Raw genomic sequence first — 23,722 nt, forward strand, 5'->3', positions numbered from 1 at the left:
GGGCGGTGCACTCCAGACGGCGGGCCGCCGCCTCTTCCCTCCTTCCTACTCCCGGCCCGGGATTAGCGCCCTGGGAGCCCGCGCCCCGCGGCCTCGCCGCCACACTTTCCTGGGAGCGGCGGCCACGGCGGCACCATGAAGAAGTCTTACTCAGGTGGGCTTCGCGCCCGGGGTGGGAAGGGGTCGGTGTCCCGGGACCAGCCCTGTTCACCTGAGCGCCTGCGGCCGGGAGTGGCCAGGCGCCCGCGGAGCTGAGCGAGTCCCCGCTGCGGGCACACCGCAGGTCGAATTTCTCCCAGGACAGGGCCGCTGTCGGGCCACTTTCGACCTGAGCCGAACGTCCCCTGCGCTGTCTCCAGCCCTGGCTCGAGTGTCTGAGGGGCTGCGCTGGGGGACGCTCCCTCCTCCTCGCCCCTTGTACCCTCCCAGGAATCGCTGACTTTCCAGGTCGGCCGGGTGCTTTGGGTCCCTGGTGCGTCTGTGTGGGTGGATGGGGCTGGGGCTGGGTGGAGGGGTGTTCTTGGGTTCAGCCTCCAGGGCTGGTGATCCAGGCCGCAGCATCCTTACTTCGGGTTCTCTCCGGTTTCTCCTCTACCCAGTGGGGCACGGGACGGCCCTCCAGATGGGACTGTCCAGCAGCGCCCAAACTTGGCGACTCGGGTTCGTGTTTTGCGCTCAGACGCCCGCGGCTGACATCCTTACTCCACCCTAGCAGGGCCCGCCTTAAGCAGGCGGAGGGGGCCTGACTTGGGCCTCACCATGAGCCGGTTCAGGAGCCTTCATAAGAGGCTCCCCCTCTGGCACTCTGAAGTTCCATTTCACAGATGGGCACACCGAGGCCGCATGGGCAGGTTAAGGGAAATCCAGATCTTCATCCTTTGTCTTTTCCTTTCCATTTTTTTTTCCTTTGTGGTTTTCTCCAAAGGATTGAGGCAGGCAGGATCCTTTGTCCTCCTCAGTCCTCAAATCATGAACAGCGTCTCCTCTTCTAACTCTAGAAACCCTCTGTTTAATGTTCCTCCTTTAATTCATTCGAATAGAAAGTTATCTGCCAAGGACCCACGAAGGACAGAATCATGGGCCTTAGTTGGAGGTGAAGGAGTCATCGCGGCCATCCCCCTGCCTTTGGGCCATTATCGGTTTCCTCTGGCTTTCCATATTTAGGAACCAAAATGAGTGATAAAGAATACCTTGTCTCAAAGAGGATTACGAAGAACTTCCCCGAAAATTCCCTTCTGGGTCAGTAGCTTAGAATTTCAACTTTCACCCGGTTGTTGCAAACAACGTGGCCCTCTCCACACCCCAAGCACAGCTCTGTCAGGAGCCTGGGTGGGTTGGTGTGCTGGTGGGAGGGAGCGGGCTTCCAGGTGGCACATGCTTGGTTTTGGCACTGGGGCTTCCTCCCCAACATGCTCCAAATACTTGAGATGGTTGTGGGGATCGCGCGGTGCACGGCCCTTTCCTGGGGCTCTCTAGCCCGCCTAGGGAGGGCCCTTTGCCCTTGGCTTCTTACACTTCATCTCCCACCGGTGGGTCCAGATAGGGGGGTGGCCAGGGTCCTCCCAGCTCGTGGGTCCTGGGCTTTTTCTGCGGAGACCCTCCTCCTGCACAGATGCAGGAAGGACCCTGAAGCAGGCTTGGAGTCTCTGCACCTGCGGCTTATTTGGAGACGGGGAGACCATCACTTGTCCCTTTCTCCTCTCTTCCACACCTACGCCACCCCTCACTGGGTTTCTTTTTTTAAAAAAAGGACAGAACCTTTTGCAGTAGGTGGAAGTAGAGTTTGTGGGGGGAGCAGGAACCAGCTCTTGTAAAGCAGCCTCGGTGGCTCCTTGTGTTTACCTAGAGGGGCGGGCCCCTCTGAGGATGGGGGAGGGGAGGACTCAGACCATTTCTGGTTTGCTCCCTGCTTGGCAGTGGCCCAAGGTGTGCTGGGTCACTGTGTTGCAGTCGTAGGGGGTCAGACTGGAGGGGGCTGATGGTGAAGGTGGCCTCTTGCCCTCATTCTGAGTGTCCTGGAGCTCTCTTGGTAGCAGCCCTGTTCAGGTAGGGGCACTTGCAGGAGTCAGGCTGACCTCTCAACAGCCATCAACACCATGAAATTAAGGAAAGCAGCAAAAGATGTTAAAAATCTTCCTAGGCTCTGACAATCCAAGGACAGCAGGAAAGTTTTTATTTTTTCATCTGGATTGAGCGGGATTATTGCTTCTGGACCTGTATATGGGCTTCAGAATAAACTGAATGACCATAATGTAGTTCCTGGTAGAGCTGGTTTGAACACTCATGAGCCTCTGAAAAGGAGAAAGATTTTAGAAGGATGTGTTGGTGCAATCTCAAGTACTGTGGGTCTATACACAGTCATCGAACACACTTCATGTGTTGGGCACACACGGCCAGGTCTGAGTGGGTACAGAAATGATAATGAGATGTAGTCCTTGCTTGCAGAGAACTTACATTCTCACTGGGAGTCAGGATGAGGGTGAGACACCAGCTCATTAACACCCTTCCCTCCTGAGCAGGTCATCCTCCAAATACTACAGGAATGCCCCAGAGGTTTTAGGGGGAGGTGAGATTGAGCTGGGCCTTGAGGAAGAAGTCTTGAGTAGTGAAGAATAAAAAGGGACTTGGCCAGGTGCACCTGTAGTCCCAGCTACTCAGGAGACTGAGACAGGAGGATCACTTGAGCCCAGGAGTTCGAGGCTGCAGCACTATGACAGCACCCGGAAACAGACACCGCACTCTAGCCTAGGTGACGTCATGAGACTCCATCTGTAAGAAGGTCTTGTCCAATGGGAAAGGCAGCAAGGGCCCACACGGGGCAGCTGCGGGATCTAGGGGGACACTGGGGACAGGCTCTCTGACAGCTCCGCTGCTGCTCCAGGCTTTCCTGATGTGCCTCACCTGGCCTTCTAGTGAGTTGGAGATAGTGGTAGTCTACAGGCAGTGTGGTCCAGTGGTTACACTTGGGGGCTCAGAGCCGCCAACCCCTTGGGATTCAATCTCACTGGGCTGCGCCTCTCCCTGTGGCACAAGGTTCTCACCTCATGCATCTGATTTGCCTCATTTGTTTGTGTGTGTGTGTGGTGTGTGTGTGTGTGGGGTGTGTGTGTGTGGTGTGGTGTGTGTGTGGTGTGTGTGTGTGTTTTTTTTTTTGAGATGGAGTCTCACTCTGTTGCCCAGGCTGAAGTGCAATGGCATGATCTCAGCTTACTGCAACCTTTGCCTCCCAGGTTTAAGTGATTCTCCTGCCTCAGCCTCCTGAGTGGCTGGGATTATAGGAGTGCGCCACCACGCCCAGCTAATTTTTGTATTTTTACTAGAGATGGGGTTTCACCATGTTGGTCAGGCTGATCTTGAACTCCTGACCTCGTGATCTGCCTGCCTTGGTCTCCCAAAGTGTTGGGATTACAGGCGTGAGCCACCACGCCCAGCCTGCTTCATTTGTTAAATGGGACAGTACTATGTTGTTGTTAAGGTTAAATGAGTTCATATTTGAAAAAGCTGAGAAATGCCTGCTCTGTGACCTGTTAGCTGCTGTCGTGATCGTGATTGTCATTGACAGCAGGAGGATGGAGAAGGCTGGGGTTATGCCATTGCTAGGATGTTCCAGGAGCCTCCATGATCTTCCCTTACTGCAGTCAGAGTACGGCGCAGGGTCTCTCCCCCAGCCCCTCAGCACTGGATCCAGCGGCACTGTACCTCCAGGTTCTCTGAGTTCTGAGTTTTGGGACTCCCTTTGCATACTAGGTCACATGGAACTTGCTGTTATTCCCAGGCTCCCCTGGGAACTCTCTGTGTGTGGCAGGAGGACTTACCCAAGGCCCGTGAGCCACAGAAGTGGGACTGGGGTTGCGTAGCACCTGGGAATGACTCTGGGGATTCTTTTTTATTTTTTATTTTTTGAGACGGAGTCTTGCTCTGTCGCCCAGGCGGGAGTGCAGTGACACGATCTTGGCTCACTGCAACCTCTGCCTCCTGGGTTCAAGCAATTCTCATGCCTCAGCCTCCTGAGTAGCTGGGATTACAGATGCGTGCCACCGTGCCCAGCTAATTTTTGTATTTTTTAGTAGAGACAGGGTTTCACCATACTGGCCAGTCTGGTCTGGAACTCCTGACCTCAGGTGATCCACCCGCCTCAGCCTCCCAAAGTGCTGGGATTACAGGCATGAGCCACTGTGCCCGGCCACTCTGGAGTTTCTCTGGGGCTTTCAGGAGATTCCTGAAGGGGAACCAGCCATGATTCAAAAGCTCTATGCTGTTATGACTTCTGAGTCCTGGGCAGGGAGGGAGGCTGTACCCGCAGAGGAAGCAGCTTCTGTTGTGATTCAGTACGCTGGCTCGCCATGGTGGACAGGGCTGCACCCCCACCCAGCGCCCCGGGAGCTGACTTACGGGAAGGGCAAGGAATTGCACCCTCAGAGAGCACTTCCCCAGTCAGCTAACCTGGTGCCAGGCAAGGGTGGGAAGGGCACAAGCCCAGGGCTTCTTCCTCTTCTCCCCCAACCCCGTCTCCGTGCCTGTTCTCGCTGCCTCTTGCCTCCTCACGTTCACGCTTGTCTGCCCTGGCACATTCAGGGAACCTGGGCTGGAGAGAAAAAGCCACCTCTTATAGTTAGTCTGTGGCTCTGTCTGACTTGTGTCCCCCGCCGAGGCCCCCCAGTTGTGAAACAGCTGGTTGAGCCTAAGTCCTGGGGCCAGCCCTCTCCCTAGTCTGTTGCAAAGATAAGAAGGCATGCCCAGGCAGGGGCCACCTGCCCTGCCCGCTCACGCCAACCGCAGGCACTTGCCCGTCACATCTCCCCGGCCTGCCCAGAGGGGTTCTGATAGCCGAGGTCAAGGCACCTGGCAACAGGGCGTTGAGTTTGCGACAGTCCACTTTCTTCCTGGAACTGCCCCCCACAAGTGGGACCAACTCAAGCCAGGACAGGTGCAGGGGGACCCAGGATTGCCACTTCAGGGCAGTGGTCTGGAGTCCAGGTCCAGGTAACATGGCAGCCAACCCTCTGCTTGGAGGTCCCAGGTGCGTGTTTGCAGAGGACATCTCACTTGGGGACCCATGGAAGGGGACACTGCCCACCCCTACCCGGTCCTTGGGCTGCCTTCCTCTGACACTCTCCTGCCCACTCATCCCAGGCAGCCCTGACAGTCCCACGGGGCTGGGACCTAGAGGTGGCCCCTGTTTCCGCCCCAGTGTTTGTCCCCAGGCAGCCTTGCGTGGGCTCCGAAGTTTGCCTAAGATGGACCTGATAAGGAAAGTTCAGTACACATCAGTGCAGGCCCGGCCTCGGGGTGATGATGGCAGTTCCTGGGCAGATCCAGCTGGCTTTAGGGTAGGAGGGGCTCCAGAGAGAGGCTCCAGGCCCCTAGGGGTGTGAACCTTTGGGGTGAGGAGGGAGGTGACGCGTTGGGTTCCTGCGCCTCTGTTTGTTGGAGCCATTACCTTGGAAACGTCCCCGCTCTAGGCGGTTGCCAGGGATTTATGGGGATCAGTGGGTGCCACTGCCTGGGTAAAGCCCTCAGGGCTTGTACACAGCACACAGCTCTGTGGCCCAGTGGCTCACTTTGCTGTGTGAAGTGGCTCAGTCTCTGGGAGAGCCCTTAGCCAGGCAGGCCTGATGGCAACTGCCAGGTCATTGTGATCTGGAATCGCTGACCAAAGGGAGTCAGTCCTGGTGGGTACAGGGCCCTGGCAGGGAGCCATCGTGATGCCAGGCATGGGGATCGTGTGGCACCCAGGCCTGTGGGTGACGAGCTTCTGTGGGGGCAGTGAAGTGCCCCCATGGCTAATGGGCTGGTCACCTCTGCCCCTTTCCTGATGCAACAGTTGTGCCCGTGTCCCGGGAACTTTGCCAGAAGGCCTGGCATTGGCCTGCTCTACTGGAGCGGCCCTGCTGAGCTGTAAGCTGCTTGTCTCCCTGAGGCTCCTAGGCCATTTCAACTCTCCATGTGGATTTGGTCATTCATTCCAGAAGCATCTGCCGGGCGCTGCTGAGTGTCAGGCTCTGTTTGCCTCCTCTGCTGCACCCTGGAGGCTCTGTGCACCAGCTCTGCAGGGTGGCCTGGCCTTGGGTCTCCAGGGTAGAGCATGGCACTCTCTACTCCCAGCCCAGTTTCTCTCTGCCTTATCTCCCTGACCCCACCCTGGGTGCAGGTCCATTTGCAGCCCCTGTGAAGGGAGACATTGAGCTGTTGCCGGCAGGGGAGGGGCGGCTCCTGGGCACTGCTTACCAATGGCCTCTCGGCAGCTCTGTGACAGCTGAGCTTTGTTCCCAGCCTAATCTGACCTGGTTCTCCAAAGCTTGACTGTTGGCAGCCTGAAAACCTCCAGGACAAGAAGCAGGAGTGGCGCAGGGAATGTAAGATGATCCCAGCTTCAAGTCACTGGGCGGCCCTTAGACCCGGGCTGCCTGCTGACTCTGGCAGGAACCCAAGTCGCTTGTCATCCTCAGAGCATTGTTGGCCCGGGACCTTCAGTGGCCTTTGTGTCTGGGTGAGAGGAACCCTGGATGGCCACTCTGCCCTGAGTGTGTGGGTCCCCAGAAGTGCTGGGTTAGGGGGCACAGAGGGCTAGAAATGCTCTGGAGCATTGGACTCTCTCGCTGACTCCTGCCCCACCCTGGCCTGGGGCTTCAGAGAAGGGGTCCAGGTGGGAGCGTCATCTTTTCACAGTGAGGATGTGGCTTCAGTCTCTGCCCAGGTGGGTGCATTGCTCTCTGTCTGGCTCCTAAAGAGGTCTGGCTCCTCCTAGGCTGCTGAAAGGACCGTAATGAGGCCTATGCCATGGCCGCGGCCCTCTGCTTTTCCCAGTGCTGCACCTGGGAACCAGGGGTTGGGCCCCGGAAGCCGAGGACGTCCCTGAATGCCATGCCTGGGCACCTGTCCTGGCCAGGCCGGGCGTGTTGGGGCAGCGGCTGAGATGGGAGCAGCAGCGTTGCCTGTCAGGTTTGAGATGGGCTCTGGTTGAGTGTGGTTACCAGGAAGGGCTGGGCAGAGCAGGCAGGTGGGCCGCCCCCGGGCCTTGTGCGGCAGATCAACCTGATCCGCATCCTGGGGCCTGGGCTTCCTTTCACAGCCTTCCCGTAAACTATGGCTCCTGTTTCCATCCCAAATCAGATCCCAGCAGGGGAATAATGTCCATGTAACCCAAGCCACTTGGAAGTGGGTTACATCCAACCCCTGTCATCTCCAGCTTGTTAAGGACTTGACTAACTCAACCCAGAGGGATTTGGAGGGTTGTCTGCAAAACCCACTAATAACAGGGGACTTCAGCTCTGTAGCCGCAGGGTCTACAGAGGTGTCGGGCTGTCGGCTTATTGCTGGGAGGTGAGCCGGTGGTATAGACACCATGGAGGCACCGGTCGTGGAACAGCTGCAAGTGCACGCAGAGGCCGGCATCGAGGGGTGGGGAGGAGGAGCTGGATTTCTCGCCAGTGTTGGCATCATGTTGCCTCCAGCATCAGAGAGCCAAGGTGTGGCTGGCCTCGGCTGGGGTGATGAGTCACTGGCTAACAGAGCCTTCCTGGTAGCTGGGGGTTAACACTTTAACTGCTAGGCCTTTGTATTATGCTGCTTCTTTTGTTGTGTTTTGTTTTGTTTTGTTTTAGTTTGTTTTTGAGATGGAGTCTCACTCTGTCGCCCAGGCTGGAGTGCAGTGGCACAATCTCAGCTCACTGCAACCTCTGCCTCCTGGGTTCAAGCAATTCTCCTGCCTCAGCCTCCTGAATAGCTGGGATTACAGGCATGCGCCACCATGCCCGGCTAATTTTTGTATTTTTAGTAGAGATGGGTTTCACCATGTTGGCCAGGCTGGTTTCAAACTCCTGACCTCAGGTGATCCACCCGCCCCGGCCTCCCAAAGTGCTGGGATTACAGGCATGAGCCACCGCGCCCAGCTTGCATTATGCTTTTTTTTTTTCGTGTGAGATGGAGTTTCGCTCTTATTGCCCAGGCTGGAGTGCAATGGCGTGATCTCAGCTCACTGCAACCTCCGCCTCCTGGGTTCAAGCGATTCTCTTGCCTCAGCCTCCCAAGTAGCTGGGATTACAGGCCTGCATCACCATGCCCAGCTAATTTTGTATTTTCAGTGCAGACGGGGTGTCCCCATGTTGATCAGGCTGGTCTCGAACTCCTAACCTCAGGTTATCTGCCCGCCTTGGCCTCCCAAAGTGCTGGGATTATAGGCGTGAGCCACCACACCTGGCCTGTGCTGATTATTATTACTATTTAATTTTTTAAGGAAAGCAATCTAAGCGATACGCTGTATCCCTTCTTTCTCTTTTGCTTTTTGTTGTCAGTTTTCTGTATTACTTATTGCCAAACAACATGAACAGGAAATTGAAAGGAAAACTTCAACGATCATTGGCTGTAGCATTTCTTTTGTGTTCCATTCAGTGCTTGTTTGCACAGGAACATGAGATAGGGTTTGATTTAATTATGAAAGGCATATATTTTCAGAGTTGCATGCTCCCCATAGAATGAATATTGTTGAATTCTGTTCTTTTCACTTGAAATTAGATCTCAGGCATGGATTTCATGATTATCACTATAATGGTTCTTCAGAGTGGACATTCCATCATGTAGGGGACCGTCCTCTCCCCAGCTGCTGGTATGGACGCTCCTCCTTGGTGGTGTGGGTCTGGGCCCTTGAAGGGTGGTGTCCTGAGTAAAGATGTTACAGTAGCCATGCTTATAGCTTTGGGCCCAGGGCTAGGTGGAGACTGGCTTCAACCCTAGAGCTTGCTGTCTTAAATTATTATTATTTTTTTTTTTGAGACGGAGTCTCACTGTGTCGCCCAGGCTGGAGTGCAGTGGCGCAATCTCCACTCACTGCAAGCTCCGCCTCCTGGGTTCACACCGTTCTCCTGCCTCAGCCTCCCATGTAGCTGGGACTACAGGCGCCCACCACCACGCCCGGCTAAGTTTTTGTGTTTTTTTAGTAGAGACGGGATTTCACCGTGTTAGCCAGGATGGTCTCGATCTTCTGACCTTGTGATCTGCCCGCCTTGGCCTCCCAAAGTGCTGGGATAAAATAAATTCTTAGGGCCGGGAGCGGTGGCTCACGCCTGTAATCCCAGCACTTTGGGAGGCTGAGGCGGGCAGATCACCTGAGGTCAGGAGTTCGAGACCAGCCTGACCAACACGGAGAAGCCCTGTCTCTACTAAAACTACAAAATTAGCCAGGCATGGTGGCGCATGCCTGTAATCCCAGCTACTCAGGAGGCTGAGGCAAGAGAATCGCTTGAACTGGGGAGGCGGAGGTTGCGGTGAGCCGGGATGGTGCCATTGTACTCCAGCCTGGGCAACGAGAGTGAAACTCCATCTCAAAAAAAAAATTTTTTTTTTTTTTGTCGTGACTGGTTCTTGCTTTGTTGTTCCCTAGGCTGGTACTGAATTTCCAGCCTCAAGCAATCCTCCTGCCTCAGCCTCCCAAAGTGCTGGGAATACAGGCATGAGTCACTGTGCCTGGCCTCCACTTGCTTTGGCTACCTTTCTCCGTCTTAGGTAACCAAACATTTCTCCAGGTGATTAAGAAAAGATTGTGCATTGTCCCTTTTCTGGTATTTCTGGGATTGCCCCCAAAACCAGACAAGTGTTCTTACCTCGACATTTTATTGAGAGTTTAATGAACGGAATGCCATTTGCCCTCAGTCTGCTGGTGCCCCTGAGAAGGCCCAGTGCTTCCTTGTTTGAAAAGTCATCCCCTTGTTGAGGTCTTTGATTCCTTTTCACCACTGGCAGTCATGCCGGGGGCTCCACAGAGCCACCCCTTCCCCATCTCTTCCTCGGCCCCTCAAGATGCATCTGTACCCCCGGAGATGTCTCTGTTTTCTTGGGCCACCTCTCCTGGCTGTCACTCACCCTGCTGGCTTGTTACTTGTGCAGCAGTTTCTTCTGGAACCCTCAGGCTCCTGCCACCTACCCTCTGCAGTCCCCGTTTTGTTCCTCTTGCCTCGGTCTTCCTCCCCATCACCCCTCTACCTATTGGTCCCCATCTCTCTCTATGGCACATCCCTGTGTTATACTCCGATGGCTGGATAAAGGTTGAGTGAAATGCGTCTATCCCTTTGGTGACTGGGGTACCCATTAAGCAGAAGGGATCCAAGGCTGGCATAGCCTTTTCCCACGTCCTGGGGTGTTGTCCTGTGGCTCTTCCTTGTTGGCGTCTGCAGTTTTTATTGTTTTTATTTTTTGAGATGGAGTCTCGCTCTATCGCCCAGGCTGGAGTGCAGTGGTACGATCCTGGCTCGCTGCAACCTCCACCTCCCGGGTTCAACCAATTCTGCTTCAGCCTCCCGAGTAGCTGGGACTACAGGCGTATGCCACCACGCCCGGCCAATTTTTGTATTTTAAGTAGAGACGGGGTTTCCCTATGTTGGCCAGGCTGGTCTCCAACTCTTGGCCTCAGGTGATAGGTTTGCGTCGGCCTCCCGAAGTGCTGAGATTAAGGGCATGAGCCACCAGGCCTGGCCATAGTCGGCAGTTTTTGACCACTGGTCATTCTCCGTGTGATCTGTGATCTTCCTCTTGGCACACTGACCCTGCCCTGTTCATCTGCTCACCTTTCTCGTGCATACCGTTTGTTCATGGGGGATGTAATGGGGTCTAACCAGGAAATGGAAACCACTTGAGTATGTATTTATTTATTTATTTATTTATTTATTTATTTATTTATTTTTCCCAAGACAAGGTCTTACTCTGTTGCCCAAGCTGAAGTGTGGTGGTGTGATCACGGCTCACTTCAGCCTTGAACTCCTGGGCTCAAGCGATCCTCCCTTCTGAGCCTCCCAAGTGACTCGGACTATAGGTGCACACAATATGCCAGCCTAATTTTTTTTTTTATTTTTTGTAGAGACAGGGTCTTGCTTTGTTGCCCAGGCTGGTCCCGAACTCCCAACCTCAAGCAGTCCTCCTGCCTCAGCCTCCCAAAGTACTGGAGCTACAAGCATGTGCCATCACACCCTGCTAATTTTTGTATTTTTTTTGGTAAAGATAGGGTCTTACTATGTTGCCCAGGCTGGTCTTGCACTCCTGGGTTTATGTGATCCTGCTACCTGGGCCTCCCAAAGTTCTGGGATTACAGGTGGGAGTCACAGTGCCTGGTCCACCTGAGCATTTAGAACAGAAGGACTGAAAGGCAGGGAGCTTGTTACACAGAGGATCGGAGAGGTGAAGGCTGGACAGGGAACAGAGAGGCAATCGGCAGGAGATCAAAGTCGTGTGGACTTATGCAGCCTTCTAAAGGTATGGATGCAATGATTCACTTAGAATGAGAAAACAAATAACAACAAATGATAAATTATAAGCAGCTGTTAAATATCACAAACATCACTACATGCAAAAGAGTATCAGTCAAGTTACCTGTCACAGCTCCAAAGTTTTATTTCTCCCACATTTTTGGCATTACTTCTTCAATATGATGACTTTGTAATATCATTTTCTATTTTGAGAATAGAAAACTAATCAGGCTGGACACAGTGGCTCATGCCTGTAATCCCAGTAATTTGGGAGGCCAAGGCAGGAGGATCACTTGAGGCCAGGAGTTCAAGACCAGTTCGGGCATAATAGTGAAACCCCATCTCTACTAAAAATACAAAACTTAGTAGGGCATGGTGGCATACACCTGCAGTCCCAGTTACTTAGGAGGCTGAGATGGGAGGATTGCTTGAGCCCGGGAGGTTGAGGCTGCAGTGAGCCGTGATCATGACAATGCACTCCAGTCTGGGCGAGAGACTGAGACTCTGTCTCAAAAAAAAAAAAAAAAAAAAAGGCCGGGCGTGGTGGCTCATGCCTGTAATTCCAGCACTGTGGGAGGCTGAGATGGGCAGATCACTTGAGGTCAGGAGTTTGAGACCAGCCTGGTCAACATGGTGAAACCCCATCTCTACCAAAAATATAAAAAATTAGCCAGGTGTGATGGCACACGCCTGTAATCCCAGCTACTTGGGAGATTGAGGCAGGAGAATGGCTTGAAACCAGGAGGCAGAGGTTTCAGTGAGCCAAGATCATACCACTGCATTCCAGCCTGGGCAACAGAGTGAGATTCCATCTCAAAAATAAATAAATAAATAAATAAAGCAAATTAATCCCCCTAGCTGATCAAATTTCATTTTTATTTTGGTAGTTGGGATGTATACAAAAGTGGCGGTCAACACGGAGTTGGTGGTACTACTATAATTTTTTTGTTCAAGAAACACAGGAGTTCTGGTAAATCCTATTTTTTTTTTTTTAATGTGATTCCCATCAAGAAAGAGGGAGGAAAGTGGGGGATATTTCTAACTGCATGTGAGGCATTTGTGCATGTATTTCTGTCCAGAGAGACTTTTCTGTTTTGACTCCACCTTGAAGGAATTGAATCCTTTGCTTACTACTTCACCTCTGGTGATAGGAGTAATTTTCCACAGATTTGCTTCTGGACCCGTGCATTTCAAATATGCTTCTCTCCACTGCGCACATTTTACCGGCGCCAGGCACTACAGGATATGTTCGTGTCTTGTGATTTTTGATTCTGCGCGGTAGGTGGAATTGGAACGGTGAGCCGAGCGAGTATTCCTGGAATCCATTTCCGCACCGGGATAGCGAGCAATAGCTGAACTATACATGGAAATAAATGGGAACTACATAAATATAACCCGACTAAAGCCAAACTAAATATCTTTCCAGTTCAACTTCTCCTTAGCAGGAGCCCCCACATGGCAGCAAGCCTCCGTTTCTACCTCACACGAGAGAAAATGTGACGGGCAGGAACTCAAGACTGGAAATGCACGGGGATGTTAATTGATCGTAGGGAAAATATTTTCCGTTTTGTAAATTTTACAAAAAATATTTGACCCCGGGGACATGTGGTTGGGGCCCTTCTCAGTGCCTTGAGAGGGACCCATGCAGGCAGAGGAAGGGTTCTTTGCATTGTGGAGGTGACCTGGAGATTGGCAGCAGGGTGCCACCACCACCCCTAGGTCAGGGGATGACAGAGAGGAAGGCCTGTGACCAGAGTCCAGGGGCCAGAGTCACCTGCTGGGAACCCAAACAAAGGTGGGACTCTGGCAGGAGCTGGAACTACACAAAGGACCAACCCTCCTGCTGGAGAAGCCGTCTTAGGCAGAGGAGGTGGAGAGCTCCCGCGCCCTCCCTTGCTCCCACCTCCCAGGCTCCTCCCAAGCCTACCTATCATTGGTTGAACCCAGCCCAAAGCCAGCAGGCCTGGGGTCCTGAAGACCTGAGCCAGCAGAGGTCGGCATTTCTCCCACACAAAGGAGGGCACGAGAAGTGGGAGGCACGGACGGGGATCAGGCCAGGACCTGCACAGGATGTGCAAAGAGAAGCTCCCCTCTCTTCCCACCCCAAATGGCATCTGCAGCCGGCCTCACTTCCCCACTGTTAGATAGGAAGAGGAACCTTGTTCCTGGCATCAGTGCCACCCCCACGGAGGCCCCTTTCCTCTTTGGTCTTTGCTTGCAATCACTGGCGATGCTGATGGACCGTATCTTCTGGGGAGTTTGGTCATGAACATGGTTTCTCATTTGTTATGGACTGAACTGTGCCCTCCCCCTTGCATTCCTGCGTTGAAGCCCTAACTCCCAATGCAGCTGTAATTGAAGATAGGGCTTTTAGGGAGGTAATTAAGGTTAAATGAAGTCATAGGGTGGGACCCTAATCTAATAGGATTGGTGTCCTTGTAAGAAGAGGGAGAAACACCAGAGATCTCTCTTCCCCCCTCGCTTGTAAACAGAGAAAAAATGACCGGAGGACACAGCACGGAGGTGGCTACAAGCCAAGAAGAGAGGCCTCGCTGGGAACCAACCTTGACGGCACCGTGATCTGGGACTTTGGGCCTCTCGAACTGAGAAATACATATCTGGTGTTTAAGTCACTCCCTCCATGGTAATCTGGATGGCAGCCTGAGCTGATCAAGGCACCATCTGCATCAGCCAGGGCTCTCCAGAGAGACAGCCAAAAGGAGATAGATGGATGGATGGATGGCTAGATAGACAGACAAGCAGACAGACAGAGAGATACAGACAGATAGACAGACAGGCAGACAACTGGATAGATAGATGATAGATAGCCAGGCAGACAGATAGATAGCCAGGCAGACAGATAGATAGACACAGACAGGCAGACAAACAGACAGACAGACAGATGATAGGCTGGGTGCAGTGACTCTCACCTGTAATTCCAGCACATTGGTAGGCTGAGCCCAGTGGATCACTTGAGGCCAGGAGTTCGAGACCAGCCTGGATAACATGGTGAAACCCCATCTCTACTGAAAATACAAAAATTAGCTGGGTGTGGTGGTGTGTGTCTGTAGTCCCAGCTACTTGGGAGGCTGAGGCATGAGAATCGCTTGAACCTGGGAGGTGGAGGTTTCAGTGAGCCAAGATCACACCACTGCACTCCAGCCTAGGAGACAAAGTGAGACTCCACCTCAAAAAGAAAAAAAAGATAGATAGAAGATAGATGGCTAGCTAGCTAGATAGATGATAGATGGATGATAGGTAGGTAGGTAGGTAGATAGATAGATAGATAGATAGATATGACAGATGGACAGGCAGACAGATAGATAAACTGATTAGATAGATGATGGACAGATAGAAGATAGGTGATGGATGGATGGGTAGATAGGCAGATAGATGGATAGAAATATAGATAGATAGGAAGGAATTTGTTAGGGGAATTGACTCATGTCTTTGTGGAGACCAAGATGTACCACAGAAGGCCGTCCTCAAGCTGGAGACCCAGGAAAGCCAGTACTGTGGCTCAGTCCAAGTCTGCGGGTCTCAGATCTGGGAAGCTGTTGGTGTAACTCTTAGTTCAAGGCCAAAGGCTTGAGAGCCTGGGGGACTGCTGGAGAACTGGGAGTTATTTTTATTTTTATTTTTGTTGTTGTTGAGACAGTCTTGCTTGCTCTGTCAGCCAGGCTGGAGTACAGTGGCATAATCTTGGCTTACTGCAACCTCCGTCTCCTGGGCTCAAGCAATTCTCCTGCCTCAGCCTCCCGAGTAGCTGGGATTACAGGTGTGTACCACCACGCCCAGCTAATTTTTGTATTTGTAGTAGAGATGGGGTTTCACCATATTGGCCAGGCCGGTCTGGAACTCCTGACCTCAGGTAATCTGCCCGCCTTGGCCTCCCAAACTGCTGAGATTACAGATGTGAACCACTGTGCCCGGCCAAGAACTTGGAGTTCTAAGTCCAAGGGCAGGAGAAGAAGACATCCAGCTCCAGGAGAAAGAGGAATTCACCTTTTCTCTGCCTTTTTGTTGTCTGGCAATGGAATGGTGTCATCCACATTGAGGGAGGATCTTTACCACTCAGCCCACCAACTTACATGCCCATCTCCTCCAGAAACACCCTCACAGGCACACCCAGAAGCAATGCATTACCAGCCGTCCCTTAATCCAGCCAAACTGACACCTGCCATCAGCCACCACACCGGCTCAGCAGAACCGTGGTTGCATGGTGATGGTCTCCATCCCATCTAAAGAAGTTGAAGATGAACTTTTGGCACAAGCCAGTCGCTCTTTCAGGCTCCTTCCAGTTGTTCTTTCTTTTAAAAATGTATTTATTGAGCACCTGCTGTATGCCAGATGCTGTGACAAGCACTAGGGCACAGCAGTGAGCAAACAAGGACTCTTCTTTCTTGGAGTGTACATGCGGTAGAAGGAAATAGAGAATCAGTGAATTCATCAGTTCCAGAAAACTGTCAAAATAGGACTAAGAGCTATGCCGAGAATTAAGATAAGGTGATTGCATAGGAAGTGACTGATGGCTGCTTTGGAATGAGTGGTGAGGGGTCACAGAGATGATGACAGCTGAGTTGAGACTGGGAAGACAGGAAGGAGCCAGCAGTGAAAGGACTGGGCTGGGAGCAAGCTTGGTGCCTTCCAGGAACAGCAAGGAGGCCAGAGGGGCTGTGGTGGAGCAGGGGAGGGGGAGGAGGGAGACGCAGGTCAAAGAGGAGCCTGGGGCCAGATGGAGGACCCTTCCTCCAAAGCTCAGTCATTTCCTCCTTAAAGGAGAATGTGTTACCTCCAAAAGTCACACTTGCCAGCACAGTGTCTGGCTCATCATATGCCTTCAGTCGGTGGTGAGCATGGCTGCTCTTGTTATTACTACATTATAATTGCTAGGAATAACGGAGTCACCAGGCTTTGCGTTTACAGCAACGTGAGGGTGTCAGCAAGCTTCCCTGGGGAACCCATCTCCCCTCACTAAGTTCATTAGAGCCTGACAGCCAGGTCAATGTAGTAAGAGCTACAGCTGCCCAGTGGACTGGACTCTTTAGCCAGGGGCCAGGGCACTTTCATCAGCAGAAACCTCTAAGGGGACTGGGGAGTGTGCTGTGGATGTTTCTGGGTTGCTCAGGCCTCCTGGGGAGCCTTCCCCACCACAGCTGCTGCAGGGAGCTCAGCTGCAGTGATGAGCTGCGGCTCGACCTTGTTAGTGCAGAGATTGTCACTTGGGTGAGTGAATGGGGCTCAGGATGCCCCAAGGGTATGTGGAGATGGGGGTCAGCTGTCTTCTCTGATGCCTTGCAGCCTCCTCCCCCTGCCTTTCTGCATCTCATTGCTTCCTGGCCTCTCTCACTTTGGGTGCTTTGGAACGACATGCAATCCAATACACAGGCTGACTTTATTACTTTATTTTGTTTTATTTTATTTTATTTTGGAGACAAAGTCTCTGTCACTCAGGCTGGAGTGCAGTGGTGCAATTGCAGCTCACTGCAGCCTTGAATTTCTGGGCTCAAGTGATCCTCTTGCCTCAGCCTCCCAAAGTGCTGGCATTACAGGCATGAGCTGCTGTGCCTGGCCTAGGCTGGCTTTAAAAGCTCCTCACTCTCTCTGCATCCTGATGATACCTACCTCCTGGAGCAGGCTCCCAGCCGTTGGCTTCTGACTCTTTGTAGCTATTGTTGGCCAGTTGTGGCATGTGAAGCTGAAGCTCAAGAGAAGGACAGGCCTGTCTAAGGCCACACAGCTCAGTGCTAACACTCAGATTTCAGTGTTCTTTTTTATTTTTTATTTATTTATTTATTTTTGAGGCGGAGTCTCACTCTGTCACCCAGGCCAGAGTGCAGCAGCACAATCTCGGTTCACGGCAAGCTCCGCCTCCCGGGTTCACGCCATTCTTCGCCTCAGCCTCCTGAGTAGCTGGGACTACAGGCACCCGCCACCTCGCCTGGCTAATTTTGTTTTTGTATTTTAGTAGAGACAGAGTTTCACTGTGTTAGCCAGGATGGTCTCGATCTCCTGACCTTGTGATCCGCCCGCCTGGCCTCCCAAAGTGCTGGAATTATAGGCGTGAGCCACCGCCCCCGGCCGACTTCAGTGTTTTTATCTCCCTCCTGGTCGCTTTCACCCTTAGTGCATCTCTGGAGGCCCGAGGGAGCTAAATACCAGGCTTTGGTCAGCTAAGAACTTAAAAAAGCTGTCTCTGTGCTCCTCTGTCAATTCATCACTCTGTTATCTCCCCTGACAATGAATTCAGTTTGAATTTCAGATAAACAAGGATTAATTTTTAGTATAATCTTATCCCACAACACATTTGGGATATACTTATGCCTAAAAATGATTCATGTTTGCTGGCCTTAGTAACCCATGCCTACAATCCCAGTGCTTTGGGAGTCTACGGTTGGAGAATGGCTTGAGTCCAGGAGTGTTCAAGGTTACAGTGAGCCATGATCATGCCATTGAGCTCCAGCTTGTGTGACACAGCAAGATCCTTATCTCTTAAAAAAAATTGTTGATTGTTTATCTGAAATCCAGGTTTAACTGAGCATCCTGGATTTTATATGAGAACCCTATATGGGTGAGACCCAGAGTCCTGATGCCCACTGGTAAGCCTTTGCAGGGAGGCCCTGTGGGTCCTTGGCTGGCACTGATGCCCTGTGATGAGCAGGGCCATCTGGCGAGGTGGACGCCTGCTGCCCATGCAGGCAGAGCAAGGCCCTGGGCAGGTATGAGCTGATCTCACCTTCCCCAACCTGGGAGCCAGATTCTACTGGCAGCTTGTCATCAAGAGAGGGGCCGGTCACCAAGAGAGGGGCCGTCTCCATGGGCCTTCTTTGGCTTTCGGCCCTCCCCCTAACCTTCCTCCTACCCCGAACAGAGGCCCAGGGCGCCATGCCAGAACCAGCGTGCTGCCTCCTTTGGTTGGCATTTTGTAGTTGGGGGGACTGTTTCCTTCTCACAGGAGCTGGCGGGTGCCCCTTCCACTTCACAGGGAGGATGGCTGGGACTCCTGACCTTGAGGCAGAGTGCTGTCTTATTTTTCTTTTTTTTTTTTGAGACAGAGTCATGCTCTTGTCACCCAGGTTGGAGTGCAGTGGCGTGATCTTGGCTCACTGCAGCCTCCACCTCCTGGGTTCTAGCGATTCTTCTGCCTCAGCTTCCTGAGTAGCTGGGATTACAGGCGCATGCCACCACTGAGAACAATGCCTTCTACAGTGTTTATTCTTCTGTGGGAGCAAGTTCCCAAGGCAAGGGGATTGCTCACCTCATGGATGAATAAACTGACTTTAATCCACAGCCTCAGGTGTCAGCCTTGAGGGTGGGAAAAGGTTGTTCTATGTCCGGGGAGGGGTCAGGGCAAGGCCAGGAGGGTCTGGTGCCCAGTGTACCTCTTCAGGGTACAACTCCAGGTAGCAGAGGCCAAGGACAGAGGGGAGGAGAAGAGGGAGGTGGCCATTATCTCCTTATCTCAGCTTCCTCTGGAGATAAGCTAAACTATTTTAGCTGTCCACTAAGTCTGGAGATAAGTCTGGAATTTAAACCTTTGACTTTGATCCACCCCTTCACAGCTCCTGTGAGCAAACTGAGCCTCAGAAAAAGGGAGTGAAGCCTGTGCATCCTGGACGCCCCCAACCCCGGCTCAAACTGCCCCCACCCTAGGCTCAAACCGCCCCCACCCCAGGCTCAAAGCACCCCCACCTCAGACTCAAAGTGGGAAGGAACCCCAGGGAAACAAACGGGGGAGGCAGGGATGACCCGGATGAAAGTCTCCATGATCCACCTTTCCCCAGGGGCTATCTTGGGAGCTTTTTAAACTTTCATTGTTTTTTAATAGAGATGGGGTCTCACTGTGTTGGTCAGGCTGGTCTCCAACTCCTAGCCTTAAGCCATCCTCCCACCTCAGTCTCCTAAAGTGCTGAGGTTACAGGCATGAGCCACTGCACCTGGCCTCTCTCAGGAGTCTCAAGAAAAAAAGTGGGAATAGATTATTATTATTTTTTTTTGAGACAGAGTTTCACTCTGTCACCCAGGCATGTGCAATGGCATGATCTCAGCCCACTGAGACCTCCACCTCCGGGGCTCAGTTGCTTCTCCTGCCTCAGCTTCCTGAGTAGCTGGGATTACAAGCATGCAGGCTAATTTTGTATTTTCATTAGAGACTGGGTTTCACCATGTTGGTCAGGCTGGTCTTAAACTCCTGAACTCAAATGACTTGCCTGCCTCAGCCTCTCAAAGTGCTGAGATAACAGGCGTGAGCCACCGTGCCCGGCCAGGAATAGATTCTTTTCTGTAGATGACTTCTGTCATTATTGCAAATGGATGTGTATGCACAAGTGAGTTTTCATAACGTCTCATCCTAAAAAGCTCCTTTTTGAGGGAATGGTGACTTTTGATAGAGGAGAGACTGTCCAGGCCTCATTCATTGTCAGCACAAGGGCAGAGCAGGGGTGTGGCGGTGTCACTCTCCTCTGAGACAGCCCCATCCCTGCTCTGCCCAGGGGTTCAGAGTTGGTCTATTTGAGCCCCCAGAGGGGTTTGGAGTGGCTGTCTTACATCACAGGTGGGGTCTGTAAGGATCTGAAATGGCCTTTGAGAAGGCCGGTGTGGTTGGTGCATTCCAATCATTAAAGTAACAACAATGACGCATCAAATAGGGTCTGCTCAGATTCTGGGTGCCCGTTTCCACCTTGTGACTTACCAGATTCCACCTTGTGACTTACCAGATTCTAGCATAAAAACCCAGGTAAAAGAAAAAATACCTGGGTGTGGTGTTCGTGCCTGTAATCTCAGCGTGAGGCCAAGGCAGGAGGATTGCTTGAGACCAGGAGTTTGAGACCAGCTTGGGCCACCTGAGACCCCACCTCTGAAAATAGACAAACAAATAAAAGACCTTCATGCTGTATGTATTTCTTATATCTAGGTTCCCCAAATTATATGCATTGGGGAAAGTCCATTAAGAGAAGCCTCTGGCCGGGTGTGGTGACTCATGCCTGTAATCCCAGCACTTTGGGAGGCCAAGGGGGGAGGATCACAAGGTAAGGAGTTCGAGACTAGCCTGGCCAACATGGTGAAATCCCATCTCTACTAAAAATACAAAAATTAGCCAGGCGTGGTGGTGTGCATGCCTGTAATCCCAGCTACTCAGGAGGCTGAGGCAGGAGAATTACTTGAACCTGGGAGGCAGAGGTTGCAGTGAGCCAGGCTGATGCCATTGCACTCCAGCCTGGGCAACAAAACGAGACTCCATCTCTAAATAAATTAATAAATAAATAAAGGGAGATAAACCTCTGGGCTCCTAGATATGTGGACCAGTGCCCACTCCTGCAAAGCTGCTGTGCCCAAAGGGGGTTGTACTTGGTGGAGTTGGGGCAAAAGAGCAGGGAGGGCACCGGGCAGTTGACCTGGTCTCCACTGCTGGAAAGGTGCCGTGCTGTTGGTGCCCTGAGCTGGTTCCACAAGGAAGACGCTGCACGCTGCACGGGGCGCCCTAAGTTTGCTCTTCTGTCTAGGCTCACCCTTTCCTCTCCAGGACCAGGGAGCCCGCTCGTCTCCTGTCTTCAGCACCTTCTCTCTGGCTTGTGAGTGCTGCATTTCTTTCTGCTTGGAACGCTGGCCCGTGTTGGATCCCCGGGTTCCTGCCTTCTGCTGTCTTTTGCCATACCTCGTCAAAGTGTGTTTTATTTATTTATTTAATTAATTTATTATTATTATTTTTTGAGACAGAGTCTGGCTCTGTCACCCAGGCTGGAGTGCAATGGTGCGATCTCGGCTCACTGCAACCTCCGCCTCCTGGGTTCAAACGATTCTCCTGTCTCAGCCTCCCGAGTAGCTGGGATTACAGACACATGCCACCATGCCTGGCTAATTTTTGTATTTTTAGTAGAGATGGGGTTTCACCATGTTGGCCAGGCTGGTCTCGAACTCCTGACCTCAGGTGATCAGCCCACATTGGCCTCCCAAATTGCTGGGATTACAGGCGTGAGCCACCATGCCCGGCCAACTATTGTATTATTGATATAATAATATCACAGCCAGGTGCAGTGGTTCACGCCTGTAATCCCAACACTTTGGGAGGCTGAGGCAGGCGGATCACCTGAGGTCAGTTCAAGACCAGCCTGGCCAACATGGTGAAAACCTGTCTCTACTGAAAATACAAAAATTAGCCGGGGCGTGGTGGTGGGTGCCTGTAATCTCAGCTACTTGGGAGGCCGAGGCAGGAGAATCACTTGAACCTGGGAAGCGGAGGTTGTGGTGAACTGAGATCATGCCACTGCAGTCCAACCTGGGTGACAGAGCAAGACTCCATCTCAAAAGTACTACTACTACTAATAATATCACTTATTGAGTTTTAATTTTGTGCCAGGCCCTGTCCTAAGTACTTGCACTATGTGACCTCATTTACTCGTCATAACCTATGAGTAAGCACCATCTCTGTCCCCAGGGAAGCTGAGATTCAGGACATGGAAGTAATCTCCCAGGGCCCACAGCAAGGGCCTGGTGAGGTCTGCATTCAAATTCTGATCATCTGACTCCTGGCTTTCGTGCCTCCTTTGCCTCCCAAAACTCAAAAACTTTCATCTGGAATGACTCCAGACAGCTAGATTTCAATTGTGTTTTCTCCTTCTGAGTATGTTTTATTTTAAAATCATATAAAGATAACTCAGTTCTCAACTGGAGCCACGGAATCGTTAGATGTCTTGGAGACTTTTCCAGCTACCTCTTTGCTGGACTCAGACACAGGCCTGAATAATTAGGTCCAAGGAGCTGAACTTGAGCTGCTTGTGGCCAGAGGTCTCTTCCTGGGAACAGTGGTGGTGACAGCAGCTGCACTGAGCCTGGCAATTTGTTCAGGAGCAGGGGACGCTCAGGCTGCGCTCATCCCCTTCTTATGAATGAAGTTTGCTTTGCATCTTCTCTGTGCCAAGGGCTGCCAGGCACAAGATGCCTGTTTTGGGAAATCAGAAAAATAAACAGTGCAAATAAAACAAAAACTCCACCCAAGAAATCTGAGACAGATGCTGTTTTCCCCACCGTTTCTCCACCCCCATGCTGGGTTTGGAGAGAGTGGGCCAGCCTGTTTCCTACGGATAAGATGCCCTGGGGAGTTTTACCTGGATGGGACCTCTTCTCTTTTACTTTTGCCCGGTGCCAGGGGGCAGAGGGCAGGGGTGGTGTCCGTCTGGCCCAGGGAAAAAGACAGGGCAGCCTTTGTCGCCGGCATCCCCTGCAGAGATGTCTCGGCCAGAAGTGACTCAATCCAGGAACGTGTGTCCCGTTCTCTGCTGGGCGGCCGCTCCTTACCCTCCCCGTTGTTTCCATGGTGGGGTGTGCTGGGTTTATGGGAAGAGCTCTAGTTCACTCTCAGCCCCGGACAGCAGAACATCCCAGTAGTGCCCTGATGGTGTGTGCGTGGGGATGTGTGGAACAGGATAGTGACCCCATGTCCATTATATGCAGTGCACCTTCCAGTCAGGTGTGCTCATGGCCATGGTGGAAGTGAGCTCAGCTGGGGCTGGAGGGCCCAGGCTCACTGTGTGCCACTCAGCAGCCTTGGGAGCAGGTTCATCCTCCTCCCCTCTCCTCTCCTGTCCTGGTCCCGGGCAGCCCACCAGAGCCGCTCTCTGGGCCGTCTCTCCTGGTCTTAAGGGGGCTGCCATTTCTGGGAGGCAGACGCTGGTCCCTCCATCCCTGCCTCCTGGAGATCTGCGCCAAGGTCTGCCTTTCTGTCTGGAGGGACTGGCCCTCCTGGGTTTTCCTGGTGGGGATTTTGTTGCTTAGCAGTGAGCAGAGTGAGTGGGCACTAAGAGGAGGACGCTGGGTGAGGTCACAGACGTGGCTGGGGCAGGCTGGGGGTGCTGGAGGTGAATTCCTTAGCTGTGCAACCTTGGGCAGTTTGCCCAGCCTTGAGCCTCGCTTCCTGCTCTGTGAAATGGGGCAGGAGCACCTGCCTGCTGGGGTTGTGGGTTCAGTGAATCGGAGCTAAGGTACAGCTCACGGCCTGCCGTCAGACCGTCGCAAGCAGAAGTGGGTATCCCTGCTCAGCGTCCTCCGGCCGTTCCTTCAAGGCTCAGCTTGGTCCTCGTCACCTCTGTGAAGCCTTCCTGGTTACTCCAGGCATCAGGACCCACTCCCTCTTTGGAGCCTTGTGCCACATGCGTTTCTCATGGTGTTGCTTTCCCTGGAGGATGGGTTCAGCTAAAATTGGGGCCCATCTCGGGGTTCCCCCCAGCACCAGAGAGGCTCAGACTTAGTAGAGACGGGTACCCAGTTGATACCAGTTCCATGAAGGACACACTGTGCCCATTCTGCTGCCAGCTGCTGAGTCTGGTGTCCTGTAGTTACAGAACATGGATACAGGCCCGGGCAGCTGGACACGAAGGCCAGGTGTGCAGGTCACTCTGCCTCAGCTCTGAACCTTTAGAAACAAGCTGGCTGCACCCATTTCCATCTGGTCACAGTTTAGGAGTGGGGTTGTGGAATGGATGGAAGGAAGG

General features: G+C 52.6%; 1 protein-coding gene across 3 annotated transcripts in view; it reads left to right on the forward strand.

Annotated features, from left to right (window-relative positions):
* Positions 1-9: 9 nt before the first annotated feature.
* SEPT9 (septin 9) overlaps positions 10-23,722 on the forward strand; it is a 212,031-nt gene continuing 188,318 nt past the window's right edge. For 2 of the 3 annotated variants that reach the window (XM_011953141.1, XM_011953295.1), the window contains exon 1: positions 10-154. In XM_011953141.1, the coding sequence (XP_011808531.1) occupies positions 136-154 (19 nt within the window). In that variant the 5' untranslated portion in view covers positions 10-135. Of the gene's footprint in view, positions 155-6,380; positions 6,698-23,722 lie in introns of those variants that run through there. The other variant, XM_011953381.1, reaches the window with a different exon arrangement.

Source organism: Colobus angolensis, unplaced genomic scaffold (assembly GCF_000951035.1).
Source record: "Colobus angolensis palliatus isolate OR3802 unplaced genomic scaffold, Cang.pa_1.0 Scaffold1, whole genome shotgun sequence".
In the NCBI taxonomy this organism is placed as follows: domain Eukaryota; kingdom Metazoa; phylum Chordata; class Mammalia; order Primates; family Cercopithecidae; genus Colobus; species Colobus angolensis.